The 25968-nt window shown below is 43.7% G+C and overlaps 1 protein-coding gene and 1 long non-coding RNA gene across 9 annotated transcripts in view; one reads left to right on the plus strand and one right to left on the minus strand.

Annotated features, from left to right (window-relative positions):
• The window catches only part of LOC121233432, a 24741-nt gene extending 12610 nt beyond the window's left edge, over positions 1-12131 (minus strand). For both annotated transcript variants that reach the window (XR_005932837.1, XR_005932838.1), the window contains exons 1-2: positions 11520-12131; positions 713-2438 (exon numbers count right to left, since the gene is read on the minus strand). This is a non-coding gene — a long non-coding RNA (uncharacterized LOC121233432). The remainder of the gene's footprint in view (positions 1-712; positions 2439-11519) is intronic.
• Positions 12062-25968, plus strand: part of ST3GAL6 (ST3 beta-galactoside alpha-2,3-sialyltransferase 6) — a 46638-nt gene continuing 32731 nt past the window's right edge. For 2 of the 7 annotated variants that reach the window (XM_041124888.1, XM_030019988.2), the window contains exon 1: positions 12515-12744. In XM_041124888.1, the coding sequence (XP_040980822.1) occupies positions 12717-12744 (28 nt within the window). In that variant the 5' untranslated portion in view covers positions 12515-12716. Of the gene's footprint in view, positions 12234-12325; positions 12745-12842; positions 12940-25210; positions 25296-25737; positions 25859-25968 lie in introns of those variants that run through there. The other 5 variants (XM_030019986.2, XM_030019980.2, XM_041124887.1 and 2 more) reach the window with 5 other exon arrangements.

The following is a 25968-nucleotide window of genomic DNA, read 5'->3' on the forward strand; positions in this document are numbered from 1 at the left end:
TTCCTTTTCAGCAGGCTTAACTATCAAACACACTAATCAAATGAATGCTTACTTACTCCAAAGTGGAGCATCCTTCATCATTAATTTTTTTGCTTTGATGAAAAAAAAAGTTCTTTAAAGTTCATAGTATAGAACTTAAACACATGCGTGGGAGTAGAATTGCTTTAGACCACAGACAAATATCAGGATGGTCAGATCTGCATTCTGTTTGTTTGCCCAGTATTTAAATCAGCTTGGCTGTCTCTTTATTGCCTCTGAGGACTGTGGATACACTTCATCTTAAAGATGCTGGTAGATAAAATAATCTGATTCAGGCTCTCTCTTGAATTCCAGTTTATGGTATTTGAGTTTAAGAAATTATTTCCTAGTCAAAGGTATGTTTGTTTTTTATTCCTGTTGTTTAGGGAAAACTGGTTTTGCTCAGTTTAATCAACTCAACAGCCAAACATTGCATCTTCAACATGTTCAGTAAAACTGATCCCTAAAAAAGTGCTAAAGTAGTAAGGCGTAACTGTGGTCATACTATATATACTTTAGCAAATCTCCACATATAATTTATCACTGTAGTTTTAATATCAGTTTTTCCTTTAAATCTCTTACATTCTCATGGCAAAGGTTAGAACCATTTTTGGAATTGCATATTTTTTAATCTGTCAGAGGCTTTTCATCTTCAAACTAGCCACTGTAATATCTGCAGACAATTATTAATTACCTCTTGTTCAGACCTGTATTTGCCCGTCTGTCTTTCCAAAGACACAATTCTGACACTATCCAAACCAGAGGCAGGAAGAGAGAACAGTAAATTCACATTGCAGATGACTCTGAAAATCAGCAATTCTGTCTTCATTCCAAACTGCAGTGAAAGATATTTGCTAAGCTCTCCACAGAACAGCAATCTGAAAAATGTTGTTTGCTAATTTCAACAAATTAGGACTGAGGAAGATTAAAAGACAGTGCAGGCTTCCAATTTCAAAAGCCCCTGGGTTTGCCATAGGGCTTTTTTGTTCCCTTCCAGCTCACATAGTGGGAGAGGGAGGGGAGCATCTGTGATTCTCTAATTTCTAGACTATTGGGGCAAAGAATCTGAAAATCCTGGACATCCCCTCCTGAGAGGGCTGCCAGGATTTGTAGGGCTCCTGATATTCCTGACTTTAAAAAAAAAAAAAAAAAAATTTAAAAAAAAAAATCTGCTTAGTAAGCTATCTGCAGGCCAAGACACCAGAAGCACTCCCCAGTCTGTCTGCAGAACTTCTGAGGAGCTCAATAAGTAAACCAGCAAGAGTTCAAGCAGGATCCCAAGGGAAAAGTGCCTCTTGTCTTTGATTTACAATGTACTCCTTAAAAGTTCTCTAACAACGTAACTGTAGATGAGGAAAAGCAAGCAGTCTGCATACCAATGGCTGAACATCCCAGGGAATGTCATCAGTAGTGACTGGCTGCAGAGTCAGATGCTGCTAATAGAAGTCTTCTCACAGAATTTCTGCCTCTTGGTGTCCCACAGTAACATCAGATCTGCACTGGCTTAAAACAAACCTGAACCCCTTACTCAGTTCTATGGCTACAGCTTGCCCTGATCTTCTTACTCCTAAACTCTGAAATGCTTTCAGAGTCAGCTGACAGTTGTCCACAGGACCCCTAGATCCCAGCAATCAAAGACAGATCTGGACCATCATGTGTCTGAACTGAACTGCAGTGTTGGCTCAAACTCTTTTTTCAGACACTTCGGACATAGGTAGAAGTTATTGTCAAAAAACAGGTAATATTTGTTGAAAAAATTAACTAAACCTGTGCAATGTCAAAAAAACCCTTTTCAACATTTTTTTTTGTTTATTTTTAAGTCACTCTTTTTCTTTCCTTCCACGTGTGAAAGACCTGAAAAATCAAGATATATGTCATAATTTATGTGGCAGCAGTCTGGTGTCTTGGTTTGAGACACAACTGGGCATGTGTTTTAAAGAGGGGAAACAAATCACCTTTTTTGTGCTTAGAAAGCAGTTTCCACTCAGAGAGTGGCACATTACAGCATTCAGTTGCATTTATTTTGCGGAAGCTTCTTAGCACTGAAAGACACTGATAAATTTTAAGAGAGCATTCTAAAAATATGGGGTAAGCTCTAGTGACAAGTGATAGTTAAGTTGGTATGAAGGTTTTAGTAATCACTCACTTTGCAGGCATTTTAGATGGAAGAAAACCTGTTCAGAAAGCGGGCTGTGTTACCTACCACACATGCTGAAACACTGTCTCTTCACAAGCAGACACAGCAGCGGATGAATCCCTTTTGGAAGAACAGACTCAGGTTAGAGTAGAAAACCGGAAACGCTGGAAAGAATAAAGGCAAAGGAGCTCTGTCTGGAAAAGGTAAAGTCTTACGAGTCCTCTTCTTTCTGAAAATATTTCTTTAGTCCTTGATGTGACTTCTGCAAAGACCACCTCTGCTTCTGTTAAGGGATGAAGGGCATGTAACTACTGCTACTGTTAGTGTCCCATGCTATTTGCCTCTTCTGGAAAGGTCACAGGATCCTTCTTTCCAACAAAGTGGACCTTTTGACTTGCAGTATCAATGTTTCAGAGTCTCCTCTCAAATTTCTCTATCATTGTTTCTCTCTTGTTCTCCATTGTAAATCACTGTTTGTGATTGCTTGTCAGCAACAGTGGCACAGTAGCACTGGGGTAATTGTCATGTTTGTTCCGCATGTTCATGATGCTGTAACATCAGAGTTACAAGAACATATCCACCTGCAGGATGTGGACTTTACTGTTGATTTTTAGATCAACCTTTCTGTCACCTAAAGGTAGCTGTTCACTTCATAAAGCATCCTCTAGTTTCTCAATTCAGCTCTAACTATATGGTTAAGCAAAACAGGCAACAGTCCATCAAGATTGTCTTTGGTTGCTGTGGGGATACCAGGCTACTTCCTAGCAGCTCCTACCAAGCACTGTACTGGGAAATCCTTAACAGGGCTATTTATTTAAGTAGAATTATTTTGAAAAAACTATTACATATGTACATTAGAGTTGATTTGAATAGAGACTTCTGACTATCCCAGGTACTGTGTTACCCAAATTGCTCTAGTTTATGGCATAGCTGGCTAAACTGGCAAAGTGAGGCTGTTTGTCCCAGGTAATTTAATTCTGTAAATAGCTTTTCCTTCTTCCTATATGCCTGCAGGGCAAGAACCAGCTCTGGTTCAGTTATATTCACAAGAAAGTTAAAAGGACTTTTGGAAAACTGAGCTTCCCAATTACTAAAACAGAAAAGAAGAAAAAAAAAAAAGAGAATCATTGGGAGAAAAAAAAAAAGAAAATGTTTAAAATAGGCAATGAGGTGGATTCTGCTCTTAGCTGTATTGATTTAAATAGAAGTTGTTTCAGTAACATGAAATCTAGATTTATGTAAGAATAACTGAAGGGCAACATCTGGTTCACTGCTTGTGTTGCAGTGACAGCTGGGCTTCACTTGTGCTTGCTGGAGATAACAGACACTTCCACATGGCCATACCAAGTTAAACGATCAGCTCAAAAGCACAAGTAAGGATGCAAGCATCGGCTGTGCCAGGGAGAGGGTAACATAACTGAAAGTTACTTAATTCTGGTCATACTTCTGTACAAGAAGGTGCAAGTTTGCAGCCTCTTCTCAGCTAGGTCACTACGAACACTGGCCAGTTACAAAAAAATCATTTTTTTGTGCTTGTAGGTATTCTGACTTAGCCCTTCCATGCTTTTCAGGGAAGACGGAGAGAGATGAAAGACCATAGGGCTTCAAATGATGCCCATTATGTGGGAAGAATCTCACACTGATGAGTTTTCACCCACTTACCTGTACACTTAAATAGTATGTTGAGGCAAATAAATTATCTGCTTTCTAAATCTCACTTCCAGCTAAAGAAAACCAAGTGGCAAATTAGGATTTCTGTAACAAGGCTGTGAAACCTCAGTGGCATCGTTGTGCAGGAGTCATACTAAATGTATGCTGGTGAGGCTGCTTCCAAGATAGCTCCTAAAATAGGCACTAGAGATGTAACTTGACCCTGTGCTCCCTGCAGAGCCAGCTGCAGGGGAGGAGAGCTGCTTGCTGCACCTCTCCATTAGTTGAAGGAGATGACTGTTAATGACAAAACAGCTGTCTCTGATCCCATTGTTGTGTTTCCAAACCGGTAGCTCCATGGAGATTGGAATCCAGTTCCAAGTGTTCTGGATTCACTTCTACTGCCAGAAGAGCCCGCATTTAGTTAAGGCAAGGTTAAATATGCCTTCAGTAGCGTATAGTTGGTAATGTAGTTCAAGCCTGTGCCAAGGTCAGCGCAGGGGGAAGGGACTGTCTGAGCTGCCTAAAAGCTGCTGCCAGTGCTTTTAGCCTTTACCCAGTGGGAGCTGACTGAACAGGTAAGACTCCTCTGCTGAGCTAAAGGCTTGTTTGAATTATTTGTACGGCACAATTTGGCTAAGCACCACTGAGAGTCTGGACTGAGGATGTCACCTTTTTATTATATACTGTACTGCTGTAAATTTTTGTTGTCATTAATTTTAAGTGGATCACTGTCATTTTCCTGCTTATAACACAGATCCAGAGCATGGACAAAACTACCATGGAGGCAAAGACAGGAAGAGAGGCATACTGAGTCCCATCCGCCAAGAGTGCAGGTACCTGCGTCAGACTTATTTATGCCAATCAGCAGGAAATGAGCAGGGCTTCTTGCCCTGCCTTGTGCTGCAAGGGGGATCACCCAAACTTCACTTATGATTATCCTTATGATTTGCTGTAATTTCCAGTCTCACTGTTAACGAGTGCTCACTAGGATCGAAAAGACCACTGGTATCATCTGATTCAGTCCTCCCACTACCATAGGCAACTACATGTAACAGGCATGTGAGCATTTTAAGTACCCAGAAGGGCAGCTCTCTTGGTTTTCATAGGTGCAAAAAAGGAAATGAGCCCCAGGCTCTGATTCCTGGCTGGCAGTCTTAAGTATGCTTTACTCCACCAAGTGGGAAAAGGCTAGAGGTATGCCTGTGCCTTTTAGGAGAGGGAGTTCCCCAAAAAAGTTGGGTACAAGTGCATTCCCAAGAAAGAGGGGATGTTTTCTCTAGCAAGATCAGAGGTGATGGCTGCCAGACCTGAGGGTGATGTTAATGGGGTGGAGTACTTTATGGGAGTGGATGTGAAGAGCAGGAGGAGAGATTTTGCACCAGAAGAGCCGTAGTATGCGGGGATTTGGAATGTCTGAGGCATGGCCATGCAACTTTGCACGGCAAGTTTCTTGTTCAAAAACATCCATAAAACATTTCTTTCATACCCCACCAATTTATGTTGTGCCGAGGGTCCTTTCCTATGCTTTACAATGACCTTGAGGCTTGTAGGAAAAGTACAGAGAGCCAAAGGATAATGTGCTGCAGAGAGGCAGAAAACAGAGCAAGGGCTCCAACAAGTTTCCATGTTTCTGCTATGGCAAGGAATTCGTTACATTTGCAGCCAGTTTGTACCGCTTTGTTCTCGTGCCAGCATTGTTTAGCTGCTCTCACAAGACAGGCTGTCCATTCTCCATGTAACCCTTTTCTGCATCTTCTCCAGAACTGTTTTCTTCTCGAGTGTGAGAGCCCAGATCATACACTGTGTTCTGGAGGAAACACCAGAGTTTTGTACACTTGCATCAGTGCTTCCCTACCTCTAGTAGAGAAATATTATCTTACCTAAGGCATGTTCTCTTTTTCTGTGAATGGCTGAAGATATATTTGTTGTTTACTTCAGTCATATTTTGCATGTCCTAGCTCATTTGACTTTTGACAAATCTGGCCTTGATCCTATGCATCTTTATCTCTGCACCACAGCTATCTTTGCTGACCAGGATTGTTTGCTGTTTGTGACTCCTAAGAACCTTTCTATAGTGGGTTTTTTCACTAATTCAGGCCTAAAGTGCTTCCCAAGAAGATTTTTCTCTTGCTTGGAATATATATGTGGGAGAGTTTTTATACCTTTGATCTAGATATATTCCAATCTCTCTCCACATTCAAGTCTTTCAGCTCTTCAGGTAAATTCACTAATGAGTTTCCTTAATTTGACAGTTTGCCCTTCTGAAGTTGAAAAAATTAATTACCAACTTGCTTCTGTTTGTTATTCTGTTCAATGTAAATGGAAACAGTTGCTGAGTACTCAGCCCAATGCTGTTTTCTATGACCAGCTTTTTTTTTGCTTGTCTTCATTACTTACTAATTTAGGGTTGTCTCTTTTTGTCTTGGTGACTACTGAGAAGAAATCTGGCAGCTATCGTATAGATGGCTAGCTGGGCCCAAGTTTATTATTAGAAGCATTTGTTTCCCAAATAGTATCTGGGAAGTTAAAGTTGACCATGGCACAATTCCCAGTAGTGTTTCTATAATAACAGTTCAGTGACAGACCTCTTCTTGCACCATTATATTTTAGCTGCAGACGAGAAAGTCCAGGTTTCAATGAGGTGTCCAAATCAAAACCAATGACCACCCAAAAAACAAAGGCTGTGAGCAGGTGGTCTAGGCTGCTGGAAGTGGAGCTTCCTGTTCACATACAATGGGAGTTTTATGATGAATGAAATGATGATGAGTTAAATGACGGATGGCTTATTTTTTAATAAATTGCAAAGATCACTTGATGCTTTCCACTTGTATGGATTAAATGGCTAAACACTGAAACAAAAGGAGTATTGTACTAAGATTGCAAATGTCTTGGATATTGGCCTATTGATCATATTCACATGGGCCAGGTCTGGCTCACATTTGGAACGGGAGCAGAGCAGTAAAAGAAAGTCTGTTCCATGAGCTATTGCTCTCCTGAATTACAGAGACCAAGCCAGCTTTTTCTGCCATAGGGCTGCTTTGTTCAGCCTGCAGTGCTGTGAAGGACGGACTCCCTCTCCCATGCTGCCAGTCCTATTTCGTGTGGGTACCTACTGGATTCTTCCGATCTGTGGCAAGTGACCATTTGGCCCACAGCAACGGTCATTACCTGGCAGAATTTGTAAGCGGGTAAGTCAGTCATGGGAATAAATGCATTTAAAATTTTCCCAGCTGTTGTACCTACATCCAAGACTTGAGTGTAGCTTGAACTCTTAAATGTAAGAAACATGCAAAGCACTCTTCTCCTTCTCAGCCCGTGTCTGTCTCTCATTGAAATTAGCCTGCTGTTCACATATGACAAGGCTTCTAGCAGCTTCTGTCATACCATTCCTGACTTATGGTCAGGCTCACCCAGCCTTCTCACCTTCCTCCTCCTTGGATTCTAATCATATCTATTTGTATCACTTTTATAGCCCTGTTTTGTGTCCTGTCTTGCTACATCATATTTTCAAGCACAGACCCAATCTGAAGAGTACTTGGAGGAAAAACTGTGCACCTGTTTCCAGACCTTTGGCTGCTGCAAACCAGTAAAGGAATCCAGGTCAGTTAACACTGGCCAAAGAAGTGGGCCAAAAGTTTGAAGTTGAAAGGTTATACATCCGAGAGCTGCAGTAGCTGCCTTAGTGCTTGTAATAAATGACTTGGCTGTGCAGGCGAAGCCAGCAGGACACAGGACAGAAACTCGGGGTTCTGGAGACCAGAATGATAGCCTATGCAATGGGAAGCCAGAGGGAAAAAAAGCAGGGAGGCCTTTTTAATAAAAGGCACAGAGAAAGAAACTGGGCATTAAGCTGTGCTTAAAATGGCAAAGGCATCTCAGACGCTGACCTCTCCTTGGAAAGGAGACAAGGAGCAGTGAGTCCTGGCATGGTACTGTAGAAATGGCAGACCTGTCATAAAAGGACAGGTATTTCATCTTCCAAAAGCATCTTATGTCAGTCATCTGAGCACACGAGGCTGAGTGGGTAGGCACCCAGCGCCACAAGTTCAAGGACTTCCTGCTTTCTCTGACCTCAGAGCCTGTCTGCATTTGGCACCGGGGCTGTGACTGATGGGTGGGAGAACTGGATCTTGAGAGGTTTGTCTCCTGCCAGGGGAGGAAGCATCAGTTCTTGTCCCCTTTACCTGAGGGAAGCGCTGCTTTCAGAGCTGTTAAGCTTCGGTTTGGATTACCCTTGGACACATGTAGAGGTGGAGTCATGCCAGTATACTGGCATGCATTGGAAGGATGGGGGGACAAGTGGGAAACTTATTTTGAGTTCCACATGACAGTGTAGTTTAATGGAAACAAGGCAACAAGTGGAGGGGAGAAACCTGCAGTTTAATGTTGCTCTTGAGCTGGTGAAAACCACTAGCTGCTCAGGACACATTTTCCATAATTTTGCAAACCCTTTCCCCTTCTCCTTCCTGCTGTTTTGCTCACAATGCTCTTCAAGTGGGTGTGTTTTGACCTATTTCTTCCTCTGCATATGCCTAGTGAAGCACAAGGATGTTTGGTGCCTATTGGATAATGTATTTCTTTATGGGTTTGCAGATGCTCTTATGTATGTATAGATACATGCCCTGAGGGCTTCACTTTGGTTGGCAAGTAGCGCTTCCTAATGTGCTCACCACTTCAGATTGAATTGGTTAGCAGGGAGGCTGTCTCAGCCTACCCGGGTTACCTCCATGACGTTTCTTGCTGTCATATGTTTTGTTTGCTTGTGTCCTCTCTCCCAGATGGAGTACAGGAGCACTGCACAGCCCGGGGCAGGAGAAAGCACTCTGAACTTCCCAGAAAAAGTAGTCCCTAGGGACCACGAGAGCAATCACAAGCTAACGTAGTTCTTTGGTTAACCAGGTCTTGGAAAAGTGATGTCAAACTAGGTGGGGGTTGCATGCTGTGAACTCCTGACAAATGCTGTGGGTTCTGATGAGATGTCCTACAGCAACTAACCAGATCTTTTTAAAGCTCCTGGGACAGGCTTTAGCAAGTTGTTTCCTGGCAAAGAGTCTCTGGAAGAAATATGCAACCACAAATCGGTGACTAAACAAGCTACGTGAGGACTGGTGCTTACTATAGCTTGAGTGGTCAGTGCAGTGGAGAGCAGTCCTCTAGCATATCTGGGGCAAGGGGACTGAGAAAAACTCTATGAAACAGAGTTGTGCTGAGGCAGGTTTTGGAGCTCAGTAGCAAAGATTTGGGCATGTATGGGACTTTGGGCTGTTCTCATGGTGTGACATAAAGAAGATTAGAATCAGATTATGGTGGTAGGTAGTGAAGCTAGAAAATGAGTGGAGAAGGGATGTTATGACAGTCTGTATTTCTATAAATGCATTCATCCCCTGAAGTAATTAATAAAGGGGGATAGTTCTGTTGCATTTGACTTCTAGGACCAGAGGTGTATGATAGACTGCATGGTGCATTGCATACACAGAGCCTGGTTCGTCATCTTGCTTATTGGATTGTCAGGGAGGAAATCACTTTCATGATGCTGCAACTTCAGCTTTCCATTCTGTTTATTCCATGTTCTCCAGTTTTTCTTCCCCCATGTTCAATGTTTTTTTCCTTCCATTTCCTGTAATTTTTATCTTTGTTTTTCTCTGGTTTTGCAAGCTGGGGTAGAGTCTGGCTGCAACATTTTCTTAGTTTAGTAGTGACTCAGAGGTACAGTTTCTCCTAGAACTTAAATAAGACTCAATTTTATTTGGATTTATTTTAGTTATTGCTTTGCATTTAAAGAATTTGTGTTCTGTGGCTTTTATGTTTGGTTTGGGGAGAGGTTTGTCAGGAGGATTGATTTTTGAACTGAAATAGAAAAAATCTGTTGACTTTTTGGTCACATGCATTGTTTTTGCTTGCAGGAGCATTCATTTGACGTCTTGCTAGTCATTCTTTTCCAAAGCATTTTGAAGTCTACTCATTGTTGTCAAATCATTGCTGATACTATTTGTGTGCAATAGAATATATCCCAGAGAAGTGGTTCCTTATGCTTTCTGCCAAATAAATTCATTGGTGTTGCAGATTAGTTATTAAGTTCTTGCTTATACAGATCATTTTGAAAACAGCTAGGAACTAAACTTTTTTTGCACTATATTAATTGTTCAAATTGCCATTTGAAGCCTTGAATTTAGTTTGACATATTTAGATGACAACAAACACCAGCTTTCATTCTGTTGCTGGTCTTGGACAGTTACAGTTGCCAGAAGAAACTGAAGTGAAATTACATTATTACAGATTAGATTATTATATTATTTGACCAATGTAGTTAGAATTTGGGGTTTTGTAGTTTATTCCAGATAGAGGTGTATTCATGTATCTTAGATATAATTCCTTGTATTTATTACACACACTGCCTTTAATGCAAAGGAATAAAACTGTGAGCAACAGGTCCTCTGTTCACAGCGCTACATCTCCTGTGGACTTGGGCTGCAAATGTGAATGCTTAGCTCTTCCTAGAGTTAGATGCCTTGTGCAAGACTCACAGAAAATTGACAAGCACATAACTTACAGCCAGCTGTGAAGTCAAACAACTTCTTCTAATCCATCACATAGTATCACCATAGAAACATTGCATGTCTAACTAGCTTCAGAGGTGCCTCTCTGAGCCAGCAACTCAGTCCTGCTAACAGCACGTTCATGTTCTTCACCCCTATGTTTTTCAGCCTGTCCAGAGATCCATGCTAGACTGTTACCAATACCCAGGTTAGCTAGTGTGGAATTAGCTCACACCCATGAACTCATGCACAAAAGATGCAGCACATGCATCCTGTCTGGAACAGAGGCAGGAATAGCATCCATTTCCTCAAGGTTTCCTATGTTGTTCTACGGTGAATAGTCCCAGCATCGTGTTCTGCATAAATCTGGCACATCCCAAGAGTAAGTCTCTCCTAAACAAAGGCAAGGCCTTGCAAAATAAAGCAAGGCCAGAACAAAATAATACCAGACTACATAATTTAAGACTGTCATGAAATGTATGAGCAAGTGGACTGAAGTCACACAACCCATCTTCTGGTATTTCCTAACTTCTGACTCTTTCATTGTGCAACCTTAATGATTTTTTTTTAATTGGTCCTGTGCCTATAGTACTTAGGTGAATTGAAGGGCAAGGACAGCAGAGATGAGAGCTAATAGGAAAAAGATATAGCAGAGTCAAATAAACTAATTTTAGAAGGCAGATAATATAGCTATATACTTTGAAGCAGCTTGGTTTTGTAAAGGCCAGGACGTGAAGGGTAAAAACCTGAGGAACCTCGTGTGAGAAGGGACAAAAGTACAAAGGTATTTTCAGCTCAAGGCAAGACAAATTACAGAGGACTGAACTTTGGTTCCCAGCCCAGAACACATTGAATGCCATCTCAGCAGGCTACAGAGTGGGATAGTCCCTTAAGAATAGACAAGATTTCCCTGCTTTTAGTCTGTTATTGTTATTGTGTGTACTTATAGGCTGTATAAAACTGCTGCTGAGAACAGACTCCACCTCTGGTCATTCCCCGTGATAGCCACCAAACAAACCTGGAGCTGCTCTTCCAATAAAGGAAGCATTTTGTTCTGATACAATGCTAAAAACATACTGCAACCTCCCTGAAGCACCACTTAGAAAAGCTTCAGATTAGAAGTGGTCAGGATCATAACGTTTGAAACAGGAGAGGACAATTAAATTATTACCAACCCCTTAGATTTCTTCTAGCATGATGCGCTGCTCTGGGCAAAGTACATTGATGCAGCACATGATTCCAGACAAAGTCATTTTTTTGCATCCCCTTTATGACTGGCAGAAGTATTTATTAACTTTCGCTTCAAATAGCAATGCTCTGTCCCATGCAGTTGGGGGCTGTAGTGTAGAGAGATTTTCCAGGAGCCCCATGCCTCTCACCCGGGTTGGTCATACAAGGGGGGGGGGGCTTCATTTTGCCCCTGGCAGCAGCTCTTCAGGGGGGTAGTTCCTTCCCTAATGGCTTTCACAGGGGCTGGCTGGAAGGGAGCAAGGTGCTCGGGAAGGAAGAATCCCGCATCTGAAATAACTGCTGTGGCTTGCAGCTTGCTTGGCTTCCCCCTACCCCCCCCAGGTGACAATCAGTTCGTTAATTAGCTGTTAACTCCCGGAGGCTGAGGAGGCGCTGGCGGGGCGGGCTGGGAAAGGCTTATGCAGCGGCGGGGGCGGCTCGCTGCCCCCGCTTTACGGGTTTCCCACCCCCCGGGCTGTCGGGGCGGGGGAAGGCTCCGGCCCTCGGCTGAGCCGGCGGCCCGGGGGAGGGGGAAGAAGAGGAACTGTGGCCCCGGCTCCAGCTGAAAGTCAGTCGGAAGATACACTCATTACTGGCGGGAGACGAAGCAGCGCTTTAGCTTTCTTCACGCGAGTCTCTCCTCCCCGTGGAAGGCTTTGGTATAAACCGAGGAGGAATTTCAGCAGACTCGATCTAAATAACATCTCTGTCTGAACACACAACGTGCTTCCTTTTACGTTTTCTCTTGCAGATGGGTCTCAGCCTTCCTCTTCATCCTTATCGTAATCGCCACGGTTCGGGAATAAGGCTGAAGCTACCGAGAGGCTGCTGACAACAGCCTGCACGGCCCTGATAAGAAGCGACAAGTTCTGTTATCTTGTCTTGCGTGACTGAAAGAGAAAATATCTGTTCTGTTGACAACTGGTAAGTGAATACCCCCGCTTTATAAAGCGTAGCTAGCTCTGTAAGCTGCTGCATAGGCTGAGAGGATCTTGTGGATGGTGCCTGAACCCGTAGGACTGGGTACGCTGAAAGTGCTTGTTCCCGAGTTTGCCGGTGTTTCTGACGTGAGACATCTCACCACGCCTCTTGCGCTATTTCAGACAGAAAAGCTTCCAGCTAACCTCATGTAGAGTCTATGCATGCTTCCAACCCGAAAACCTCCTTCAGGTAAGTACTGATGGCAGCAGCAGCCAACAACATGGCTATTCAGCGTAAATTGCCGCATATTCAAAGGCTATTCCGATACATCAGCGTGTTCCTCGGTGAAAGCGTTCAAGGAATTAATTGAATTTCCAGAGGGATGAAGCCTGCCTCTACAAGCCTTCTGCGAAGAGAATACAATTTTAATCGGCTTGAGAGCTGGTGAGATGGGTTCCTGGGAACTTCCCGGTAAAAATTAACATCGCGGCGTAGCAGGGACCCGGTTACCGGTAGGGATGAGCCTGACAGAAGCCGAAGCGCCGCCGGCATTTGGATGCGCTTGGTGCCGCGCACGGGCGGCCGCCGCTGGGGACCGCCTGCGCCGAGGGAGAGGCCGGGCTGAGGCGCTGCCCGGGGCCGGGTCGCGGCCGCAGAAGGGTGACCCGTCCCCCCCCCGGGGGCCGGGGGCGCTCCCCAGCGGGCGGCGGGGGCAGCCGCGGGGAGCGGGGCTTCTCTCCGGCCGCCGCCGGGCACCGCGGGAGGAAGCGCCTGCCCGGGGGGGGGGGGGGGGGGTGTCCTGCGGGCTGCCGAGCGCCGCCGGGTAGGCGGGCCGGGGGCCGTGAGGGAAGGGGGCGTCAGGGAAGGGGCCGTCCCCGTTCCCCCGGCGGCCCCTGCCGGCCGCGGGGCGGGGGAGCTGCTCGCCTCTCCCCGGCCTCCCGGAGCAGCCCCGCTCCTGGGCCGGGGCGGCAAGCGGAGCCGGAGCCGTCCCCAGCCCCGCAGCCAGCTGCCGCGCCGGGCCGCATGCTGCCGCCGCCCAGAGCCGCCTCGGGGCCCTCCCGCGGGCGGTGAGTCCGGCGGGCGGGCGCGGCTGCGGGCGAAGAGCCCTGCCGCGGGGCGCGGGGGGGGGGAGATAAGGGGCGGCGGGGCCCGGCGGGCGGTAGGGGAGCGGCGCGGCGCCGGCCGGGGGCTCCGGAGCTGCGCAGGGCAAGGCAAGGCAGCGGGGAAAGCGGGCTCATGCCGGCGGGACAGCCCCGCGCGGGGGGAGCCTCCCGGCCGAGAGGGCGGCGGCCGGCAGCGGTCCGTAAATAAAATTTGGGGGGAGATTCATGGTTTCTGCTAAGCTGCTTGGACCTGGTAATCCCACCGTGTTGCCATGGCTGCCGGTCAGGCGGGTTCCGCCAAAGGATTGCTTTAGGCGGGCGTACCGAAAGGGAGGGACTGCCCCTTGGAAATGCCGAAGGCCCAGGGGAAGGAACAATGGCTCTGTGAGTAGGCTGCCTTAGGCTATGCAAGTCCATTACTTGTAGTCTAGGGAAGAAACAAACCCTGGAAGTTTTGTGTTCTCTGCTCTTTTAAAAGTCTTTGGATTATTGTTTGGCGGTGGGGGTTGTGTTTCGGTTTTAGTCATTGCAAGCTGTGAGATCAGCCCAGCTGTCCTTTCTCGAATTAAAATTTCCAGTGAAATGAACAACTGATCTATTGGGATTTGTGGCTGTTGGCGCTCCTTTACCTGACTGAAACTTTTTGTCCAGGTTTCTTCAGTTTTTGTGTTTCTTCACCCACTTTATGCCGAGCTAGTCTTACATACAATGTTGTTGCAAAACTTCAGAAAGGACAAACTTTGCGATGGGATGAGATTACTTGTTTTAACCTGGCAGTTCTATTGCAGCTGAACTGTGTAAAAATGTTATACAGAAGTGCTATTTCTGAAACTAAAATAACTTACCTTCCACCTGTAAGATTGTACCAGCTGTATTATTGTTTTTCTTCCCACCTACATGAATCAAATCTATGGATCTTCCATTCCAGCTTGATGCAGTACCTGCTTCTTCAGTATGTCTGTCTCTGCTGAACTGAAGCAGAGTCAATTAAGTTACTCTTTAAGATTATGGCTGTTTATTAAAGCAGCAGTATTAAAGGTGGGTAAGTCCCATGGTCTCCCGGAGGGTGGTCTTGGCTTTAGGAGCCCTCTCCTGCTTGTGGGATGTATGAATCATCCCCTGAGACTCAAGAGACTCCCACTGTCCAAATATGCCCCTGTTAAAAACCAGGAGGAAAGTTTCTCTGTGGAAGCAACTGACTGTTGGGGAAGTGCCCATGGGAGCAGCTGCAGAGTGTGTAGGCAGGACCACAAAACCTGAAAGGTGGCAGGAAGATCACAAGTGCCTGAGTCCTAAGTCATACAGAAGTGGGGAAATAGCTGAGTTACGGTGTTTCGGCTAGACAAGGTGATCGGCAAGACGTTACTTTGATATGTACTGTGTGTGCTGCTAAATAATGGCTTTAGCAATTACGCAGGGGAGTTGCCTCACTGAGGAGGGAAATAGAGCAGCTGGCATGGTGACGGGTCTTATTCGCAGTGGCAAGCGCTTGAGGTGCTTCTCCTTCACCACCTCTTCAGACCTTTGAAAGCTTAAAGGCAGAGACAGTTCTAGAGGATTTTGGATGATTGCTTTCTTCCTTGTGTTTTCATTTTTGGATAGAAGAAGGCAGGGAGTGGGAATAGTCTTTCTTATGATAGCTTCTTTGTGCCGTTAACGCTTTTATCCTGCGCTTTTTTTCATTGTTAGTTTCTGGGCACGCCGTGATTGGTGCCTTTCAGTAAAAGTTTGATCCATCCTCCCAAGACAGGCTTGGGAAAGTCCTCATAAACCTACTTTGGTTGATTTATGGTTTTCTGCTTCTTGCGTGTTGCTTCATATGCTGCTGAGGGTTGGTTCAAGTATTTTGGCCTAGAAGAGGATGCAGTCAGATGGGTCATTTGAAGATACAACTTGCAAGACCACTGAGAGTCTCCGTGAGGCGGTCCGCACCATTGACTCAAAGGGGCTTGTGAGGAAAGGCTCTTATTTTTTTTCTTCCACAGCACAGCTTGAGCTGTAGCACAGGGTCTTGGTTTGTTTGTCTCTGTACCTTAAGGTTATTTTACTTATAAGCATGAAAGGTTGTTTTTACTGTGTATATGATGTGAGATACTCTGCTGTGGCTCCCTAGTTAAGTGCATTTTAGGAATGGGCTCAAGATTACTTGAAATACCTCTTCTTACAGGCATCTTTCCTTACAGATGTTTGCCCTGCTTTAGCTAAATCAGTTGAAATGTCCACTGTGCATTTAAGAGGGGTTTAATTTATCAAGCTTATGACAACTAATTTGTCATCCATCTGAATAATTTGTTTATCAATTTCTCTAGCCTTACAGACAAGCTAGTAAATAATACTGGGAAATTAATTTATGGCCTAACTGAGTGTCCAGGGTTTTTTCTTTTTCAGGGTCTCTATTTTCTACCACCCACTTACTCAAAAGACCAAGAGCTTTGTAGCAGAATAAAAAAACCCCGAACTTCCCATTAATCCAGTTTCTTCCACTTCCATTTTTGGTATGTTACAAATTACTACTTCTGTACCTATTCATAGTCTTCAAGGGAAATAAAAATAAAACTGCTTTTATTTATCTTATTATTTGGTGTGTGAACTTCTTGCAGTGTTAAATCTTTATCATCCTGCTATAGAAGAAGCTAAAACCTTAGGTCTTCTTGATGTGTATTGAGGTTGGGAGGAAAATGAGATGTGCAAGCTGTTGTTTCCTTTACAAGTTACCTTTCAGTAGTGTGTGGAAATTAATCTGCTCTCGCTTTGCAGTTCAGTGTATTAATCGCTGATATCAATAGCTGCTATTTGTACAGAAAGATTGAAAAGCTGAAAGCTGATGGGCAGCGTTAGCTACTGTGTGCTCTGAAGCAAAAATAGGGAGCATGTGGCTTGCATGCAGTATGACTACCTTTTGAAAAATGTGTTGAACAAATGTAGGTGCAGAATGTGGTAAAGTACTTTGTCGTAGTGCTTGTTGCTATGTTCGGTACCTATCTTAAAATATCATGTCCTTTTAAAGTTAATTTTGTTTAGGTGGGGTGGCTCTTGAGTGTTCAGTGTTGGTCATTCTTTGGTCTTGAAGGCAAAAGTGAAGCCTTGATACCTCAAGAGGAAGACCCTTTACAGCACTGCAACAAAGTGAGCAAAGTTTAAGCACTCCCCAGATAATACCCAAAGTTTGCATGTAACTGTTAGGTGTTGCCTCTGCTCCCAGCCCCTGCAGCAGCAGTAAAGCTGGAGTACGTTGTGCTAGCGCTATTCTTTACATTCCAGCTTCCATGGGGAGCCAGGAGGAGCAAAGCAAAAACTTGAATAGCCCCCAGTGTCCCTGACTGGGAAGGGAAGGCTAGAAAACTTGAGGAGCCGCAAAGCTGATCTTCCCTCCTGTTAGGAGGGCAGGAATGGAGTAATCAAGGAACTGGTTTTAAGAGCAGACAGGAATGAAATGAAGTTCGGACTTAATCACTGAAGCTCTTCTTAAAATCTGTTGATGTACAGTGCAAGTTTCCAGTCCCCTAGCAGGAATATTGCTTTCTTTTGGGCCACTAGCCAGTAGGAAATTTTATTTGTGAGGTGGGTGGCTAGCAGTCAGACTTCCACAGACTCTTCAACTCATTTCTAAAAGAACAGTTTCTAACCCTTCTGAGTACAGGTCAAAAACACTAAAATAAGGATCTGCTGCTGCAGAGCTCAGAAGAGCTCTTTGTTAGACTGGATCTGTAGACCAACACTTTTGCAGCGCAGCAGTAGCTGGTCGGTTCTTTCTTTCACTACTGCTTTTTGGAGTCCTGTAGCCGGCAGTGAAATGAGAATGGTGTAAGGGGCATGTTATGGGCTTACCCAGAGCCTTAGCAGAGGTAGGCGGAGGAAATATGCATATGTAATGGTCATTTAATAGTCAGTATAAAATATGTGCATGTGTATAAAATACAAATGATATTGCGTTATGGGATGGAGGAGGAGGAGGAGTCCCTTTCCAAGGGTAAGAAAGGAATTGAAGTTGTGTTTTTGCCATTATCTTTTTTCTTTTTTCCAGTGTAATTGTTGGTTTACGTAGCTCCCTCCTGGGCAGCTAATTTTTGCAGGTGTGTTGTGCTGACACAGTTTTGGCTACATGATGACCTGTGTGAGGGAAATGATCTGTTTAGGAAAAGGAGCATACAAGCACCCTAGCTTAACACAGGGGACTGTGCAAGGGAAGGAACTTGTGGGTTTTCCTCCCTGCAGTGAGGAGAGAGGAAGGTGCTTGCTGCTTAAGAGTTGTTGTTGCTGAATGAAACCACAACCTTATTAATTTTTTGGCAGTCAAAAATAGATATTTCCTGTTCTTGAACCTGCCTTTCTACATCCTCCACCAGTGTCACACCTGAGCACCCTGGAAACACTATCACCTTGATCTTCACAGTGCTTCAGGTAGTCTGAAGTCAATGTGTGGGACTGAGACCAGGAGGAGGGTTAGTGGTGTAGATGGGAGATACCCTGTAGGGTTTGTTTGAACATAACATTTGCACAAGATTAAATGGAGCAATAATATTAAATCCACTTGATGAAGCGCCAGAGCAAGTTGGGATTTGTCCATATTGGTGAACACATACAAGGCTTGCTAGCATGTGGTAGCTAGTCTTGATCGTGCCCCTTGTGTAGACAAGTTACTGCCTTCTCCTTTGGTTAGTTGGCAAAAGCCTGGTTTTTGCTGGAAACAGTTCAGGGAAAATTACAGCTAGCTCTGATTGCCCAAATGTTTTGCAATATCTAATGAGACAGGGTGACAGTTACTTGCCTCAGCTGAGAATCTGGAAGGCTATATAAGCCTATCCTTCACCCCCCCCAATTTTATAATCACCTGTGGCAGTTTTAATTCCCCATTCTCAAAATTTGAGGGCCTCAAGACTGTGTCTGCAGTGAAGTGCCCTGTGGTTCAGCAGCTCTGATGTAGTAGTACCACTTCAGTCTCCTTTGGTGGGTTTCCTGTCCTTTTTTCTGCCCTGGTTCCCAGGTGTAGATGTTGGCAGGTCCATAAAAGGTTGCTAAAAGGAGTAGGCAGGGATGTTAAACTCCAACTCCTGTACTAAACAATTGTAGGTGCTGCAAGGAGAATGAACCACAAAATGTCCACAATGTGCTATCCCTAAATAGCGTCTCCCTCTGTCAACTGCTGGAGGCAGGCTAGTGGGAAAGATGGACATTGGTCTGCCATAGCAGAGCGTTTCTTGTGCCTATGTTGCTCAACTTGTGTGGTGGAGCACAGGCCTGGTGTGTAAACTGGGTTTTGAGTAGCCAGATGGTTAAAACACTGGTCAGTGTAAATACCATTTGTACAGTTTCTCAAGATTGACTGCCTTTCTTTTGCAAAACTTGGTAAGGAAATACTGTTACTTCATTTTCATTGGAGCAATTTGAATGGAATAGCTATTTTCATTCCTTCTTTTCTTCTGTGCTAATGGCACGCCTTAATTTGTTTTCAACTTGGGACATCAGTTCTTAGATGGTTTAGCCTCAAACCTTAGGTTTTGTGTTAGTTTAAAGATTTCTAATCTAAATTGAGAATGTTGTTCAGAACTTTTTGGAAAGAATGGTGAAGTGAAATAGAATATGCATCTCATTCTTCAGATTTCACAGAGAGTATTTCCTATAATAAATACTGGCTGGTGTCAGAGTGACTTTTTTCAAAGCTGGGTTGACTGAAGTCAGCTAACGCTACCTATTAAGTGACTAAAAAGGATATGTGAAATGTTTAACTTCAGACAACAGTTTTGGGAAATTTGGACACTTGTAAGTTTGTGCAAGGCTTTTCAGATTTTAGCACTTTTTTTTTTTTTTAATGTCCAGAGGCTCTTATAGCACCTCTGCCATGCAATTGTGTGACGAGCAGATATAATGAAACCAGGTTTCTGATGACTTTCTGATCTTTAATGAAAGATGAGCTTATGGAGTTTCTTTGTTCTACCTAGCTGCCTGTTTATTTTTGCAAAACCTGTGGAGGTCTCACATGCTTTAAGTTCCTAATCTCCTGTCAAATTTGACTGAAATTAGCCAAAGGGGTTCAAAAGTTCTACAGGGAAAGAAAGGACATGCACGCATGCATACAGGGTATGATCGCATAAACCTCATTTCATGCTAAGAACACATGTGATAGAACAAAAAGCCTATTGCTGTACTGCATTTCATGCTCTAATGGAGTTCTGCGTCGTCTGTGGCATGATTAGCAACCTGATAAGACACAGTGATGCTGGAAGCTGAGCTGAATTTGGTGTGGTCAGGGTAGCAAGGAAGAGATGTCAGTAGGTGACACAGCAGGTCCCGCTTACAGTGTGTCTTGCTCTAGAGGACTTGCAGTTTTATCTGAAGCAAATATCGGACTTCATGTTTTATCCCTGCTGCAGTGTGGGCCAGTTTGGTCATGGAACAGCAGATCTGTGCCACAAAAGAAGTCCATCGCCTTGCTGTGACTCATGGGGAGGTGAACCCTGTGTTGTCTTGGGGCTTACCCGTTACTCTGTTATCTTCAGAGGACATTACTCTCTTATCTTCAGAGGAGATACTCCCACATACAGCCTTGGGCAAATCTGAAGCTCAGCAAAGATCAGGTAGGGGAGGACAGCTAATCTGTTTAAAAATACTACAGTCTTGAAGAAACTCCTGTTCATTTTGCTGTAGCATTTAAGGACTGTTGAAAGAGAGAATCAAACAGCAAAAATAGACACTCTGTTACACTGACAGCAAACCAGACTTGGCTTAGGAAGTAACAAATCAAACTGAGGGAGGGAGCTGATGGTATGCAGCAGAAGGTACTGTGTGAAGCCATCCCTGCAGCAGGGACGTGGCTGTGTGTCTGCAATCTACCCATGGCAGGAAGGCTGCCCAGCTGCCCGCGCACCTCCTGGCTCTCAGCTGGGCTCGTAGGTATTTTAGCCACTGCGGGGCAATCCCAGCAGGAGTGCTGTGAGACCGTGAAAGAGGGTGGGTGGGGTGAAATGCACCATCGACTCCCCTCAGTTTTAAGGGTGACTGTCCTTTTCAAAAAAAACAAACAAAAAACCCACCCCAAAACATTGATACATCAGTTTTCAGTTTTGGGGAGGAAATGGGTTGTGTTTAACCTTCAGTGAGGATTGAGGTCTGAGGTCTGAAAGTCCTAAATGGGCATCTCTGTGTAGCGCTGAGAAAAGCATATAAGCTTTCCCAGCATTCCCTACTGACTAATTTAGGCAGCTTTCCTCCCAGACAGATGGCAATTGAAGATTACCATCAGAGATAATTAGCTTTCCTTATGTATAGGTAAGGAAACCAAGGTGCCTAATTCAGGGCTAGGAACTCCACTATAGGATGAATACCCACTAGAAGTTAGCACTGCCATATGGGATGTTGTAGTGTCATTTTATAGCTCTGTAGACACAGAAATATGTAAATGAACTTGTGCAAACTTTTCCATAAGGAGATGAGTTCCCTTACAGCAACTAACAATTGCTATGTGAAGAATTCTTGTTCTGGTTTTATGTCTTTTAGCCTGCTCCCTTGTCCTGGGTTTTTATTGTAAATTTGATTTCAGCTTTGTCCAAGCAAACACACAATTAATGATACTCTGAATGCTGAAGTCAGATACGCCTACATCTTTGTTCTCCTTGGAAAGCTCATTACCTTACAAATCTTTTTTTTTTTTTTTTTTTTTTTTTTTTTTTTTTAAAACCACATGTAGACTTACTGGCAACCTTTCCCCTTCAGAAAAGGTGTCAGTTAGGACTTTATGTGATGTGTTAAGTGTTGTTCAGGACTACATTTTTCAACTATGCTGTGTATCTCATAGTGCTCAAAATCCTCGGGATAAGTACTGTTTGGATATTGTATGTGGTAGTTTTTCCTGTATTCACGTTTAAAAAAATAAAACAAAGCACTAGAAGCCTTTAGGGGATCAGATACAGGCTCTGCTGCAACCTGTACAACAGTTCTTTGTTAGCTCAAAACGACTTTACGTCCATAAAGCATTGTCATAGTTATGAAGTTGCTCATTAGAGCTTTTCTTCTTGCACCTTTTGTTGTTGTAAATAATATTTTTTGAGCTTTAGTGCTCAGAAAACTAAGCTACATATAAAGAAGGCTTTTGGAAATAGCCTTAATATTTACAATGTTTGAGCTTTTCCAGTTTGGCACAGTCAGTTTGGGTTTAGCTTTCTTACAGTAGTTAGCAGTTAAGGTTTGTATTTGGATTAATTTTCAAGATCCAAAGGCAGTGTGAATGTTTTCATTGCAATGCTGAATTGAGAGCACTGGAAGTGTAAGGCATTAATGTTATCAGAGAAGCTGCTCAAAGTGTTGGTGTCCTGCAGCTTTCTCCTGAGCTGGCAGGATTGCTGCCCTGGGAAACTTCCAAGACTTAGTAGTAGTGTGGGTAAGTGCTACCACTTATCTCCATTTTCCTCCCTCCCTGAATTAATTTAGCTTTATACTTTTCACTGACTTGTTTTGCTGCATTCCTGAGAATCCCAGAGCTCTCCATTGGCATACAAGCATCACAGCAGATTGACTTGCAGAATCTGCTGTTGGGGTAAATTCCATCTCAAACAGCTGGGGATTTGGGGTTTTTTTTGTGTGTGTGTGGTTTTGTTGGTTTTTTTTTTTTTTTTAGTAGTTGAGGCAAGGTAGGGAACAACAGCAAAAATCACTGAACATAATATGTTTGGGGCTCTGACTACAGACATGCTTTGCATGTTATTTAAACAAAAATTAAACTGTTCGTTTTGTATACTGGTAGGAGCATGTTCATACCTATTTGCTGGGTCTCTTAATCCACACAAACCTGCATAATGTAACTTGTTGCTTTTTAAAATAAGGAGACTAAAAATTCCAGTAAAAAGAGCTGTGGCATCAGATGATGGCAGTCCATGCGTATTTGGACTTAATCGTGACTGGGGCTTGCAAATGCTACTGTGAAAACTAGTCATACAAAAAGCACCTGTGTCTCTTTAGGGACAGATTCTGACACCAGTACAGATCAGGATTTATACTGTTATAACTAAGTGAGAAATTAGTCTGATTTACTTGGGACTTCATGTAGATGGGGACCATTTCATTCTCCAGGTGCTGGTAGTGAAGCAAGTAAATTAGCCCTCTTGGTTATCTTTTTTTTTTTTTTTTTTTTTGGTTGAGTTCCACATGATTCCCTCTGCCCTTGAGAGCCCTGATGTTGCTTGTGAGTGTTTTTTGGTTTGGGGGGGGGGGGGGGGGGGGTGTGTGATTTATTTTAGCCTAGGGTTGAGGTTATTCTTTATTTTCCCCAAGCTGACTGGTAGATTTCGTTTTGTAATTTCCAGCCGTTTTTCTGAGAGCTGAGGTTAAATCACTAGCTCCAAATCAGCCGGAGCTGGATGTTTTAGATACCCTAGGCATTATTAGAAGACAAAGTGTGTCTTGTTTTAAGGTGAACTTAATGCAATATGTGCATGCATAATACAGATAAAATTCTCTGGTTGGATGTTTGTTTATTTAGATTGATGATGGTTTCTGGGGGAAAAAAACTGGTGAGCTGATGAAGTTTGTAACTGAACTGTTTTGAAACCTGACTCATGTGGCTTTTCCCAGCCTTTTCGCATTCTGCTTTTTTCCATCTTTGTCTGGGGAACCTAAGAAAGATTGTTCATTTGATCTCGAGCCTCTGACTCTGCAGGCATACATGGACAAAGAACAGTGGGCGTGAATGAGTAACTAATGTTGTAGTGGGATGTATGTCTTTCTATTAATGATTTTCTGTGTTCTGAAGCGTTGTGTAGTATGCCTGTCATCTTTGTAGTTTAAAAGGAGGTGAAGAAGCAAAACAACTTAAAACCGTGATGCTCTATTCCTTCAGGAAGAGCAGCTCAAGTTGACAGAAACTTTTTCAGTTATGCAAGTCAAGCTATGAGGAGAAATTGATTTGAACTCTGACCCCCAGAACATGTTGCATGGCTTGTTTATATTCCAGCCTTTCTGGAAGAAGAGCTGAAGGGAGAGAGAGGAAACAGGCTGAGAAGGAACAGTGTTGTCACCACAGTATGCAGGAGGAGCTGTTTGGATTTATAGCACGCGTTCTCTGTGTATTTTGTTCTATCATGTATTATACCGACACCTATGATGTGTAATACATAAATAGCAGCCTAGCTTAGGCTGGCTAAAGCTTTAAAGGTTAATCTGGGAGAGTACAACAGGGCTGGAAGAAATCTTTCAGCTAAGGCTGTGTTACTGAATTTGTGATTGGTTTTTTTAAATTTTTTTTTTTTTAAAGGTGTAGTTAGAGCTGGATTTGCGGTGTTTGCTTTGATTAAAGCTTTGGGAGTTGAGGAAGCAGAGCTATTTGTGCTCAGCTCATACTTGCTTTGGACTTGCATGCACAGGTTAGCTTTTGACCAAAACCTGAAGTAGTTGTTTTTGTACTGCACTGCATCGTGATGGCTGCTAGGCATGGCAATAACTGCTTGGCTGTGTTAAAATATCCTGAAGGAAGAAAGAAAAGGGGGGAAAAAAAAGTGAAGCGTGTTGGGGGGAGGTCTGTGGAGGGACAGGACAGGGAAAGCATATGGAAATGTCTGTTGGCAACTTCTGTACACCTTGACATGAATTGGCCACTGCCTTCTAGTCTTCATCTCAAGGCACAAAAGTAGGCAAGAACCTGAGGCTGTAGATTTGATCTTATTCTTGATTGTAATTATAGGCAAGGTTTCTGGAAATCTGTGATACTTAGAAAGCACCAGTTAGATGAGAATCCAGCAGTTGTTATTGTTCCTCTTCCCCTCAAAGCCACAAGTTGGATTTGGACCTACCCAGGGCTGACTTTTAAACTCGAGTTAGCAGTGTTTAACTGTGCTACAAAAAGTGTGTCCCTCGTTGGAATGAGCCCCGAGCCATTTTGGAACTTTAGGGAATATTGTTTTCTATCTTGGAGGGGAAAAATAATTAAAACCAACATTCACCAGCTGAGAAATATCAAACCAGCTATTTCTTTTACGCTTGCAGTTTTAATTGTGTGTCTACACCATGCAATGGAACATGCTGTCACCTTGAGCTGGTGCCAGGGATCCACATTGCACTGTGATAATCTGAGCCAAAATATTAGCTTGGATCTCAAGGGTGGCATAGCAACCCTGTGATAGCCCCAAGCTGGAGGTAATGTGTTCTGCCTCTCAGCAGGGCTAATTAACTCAGCATCAGACAGTTGCACCAAATACTGCTCCTATTTGAGGGCTGTTTCAGTGATACCTAATGCCTGTGCTCTGTTGTGTTTTGCTCATCAGGGTTTTCTGGCAGGATGCACTGGCTGATGCTTTGTACTCCTTTTTTTCATCCATGGAGCTAGTATTTGGTGTCAGTATAACTGACGCTAAATTTTGCATTGGTAGGCCCCAAAGTGATATCTCTGTGAAACAATGCACGTCATTGATTGCAGTACTTCTGAGAACAGGATCACAGCAGTTTTTTGCAGCCAAAAGGGGGACTGTTTCAGTAAGCTTTAAAAAGGTTGTAGTAACTTGACGTAGGCTTGTACATGTGTCTTCTTGCTATCCAAGAAACAGTTCGATGAGTGCACGCAACCTCTCTTTTTCTCTGGCCTTTTCATATTTTCTGTTCCTGCCTCCACTGTGGGGCACATGTAAAAGCTCCTGGGTGCTCAGGCAAAGGAGGGTTGAGGAGTGAAAAAGGAGTTACACCTCTGAACAGATAATACTGCACTAAATAAAAGAGGTAAGAACAAGAGTCTGAGTGTGGTGATAAGACTAAGAGTAAGTCAGGACCTTTCCCAGCTTTTGCCAAACTCTCTCTATTGATGGCATGTCTTCCTGGAAGGCTACAAACTCATGTTTTTCAGATCTTGCCTGAAATGTTGAAGGGCTTAGATTTGGCTAGAACAAGCCACCATACCTGATATCTAGCATTTAAGGGTGGTAATGGGAGCGAGATGAGAGCGTGGGGCTGGAGATGATGGTTTGGAGGGGTGTAGGTGCTGCACTGCCTGTTATGCCCAAGACAGAGATAAACTGTGCTCTTTCCTGGGCCTGCCTGTAGCCTTCTGGAAGGGAGCTAACCTCCCTCTTCCATGAGCTGTCCTGTCTAGGTAAATTAGGATTGCAGGAGGTGAAAATACAATAGATTTGACTGGACTTGATTCTTTATCAATATCTTTTAGCCGAAGGATATGCCTGCATGGGAAGAGTTTCTGATTTTATAACTAGGACTGGAGAGTCGCACAAGAGGGAAAGTGATGCAGAGATTTCCTTGAAGATTTTGGACAGAAGCAAACTGAAATGGTGATTATCAATGAAAAATACTGATTAAGTTGCTTTTCCTCCTTGCTTGACCCAGCTGGTGGGCATGTTCTGGTGAGGAGCAAAATACTGGCGTCTAGTCTTCAAAGACA

Source organism: Aquila chrysaetos, chromosome 7, assembly GCF_900496995.4.
Source record: "Aquila chrysaetos chrysaetos chromosome 7, bAquChr1.4, whole genome shotgun sequence".
Taxonomy (NCBI): domain Eukaryota; kingdom Metazoa; phylum Chordata; class Aves; order Accipitriformes; family Accipitridae; genus Aquila; species Aquila chrysaetos.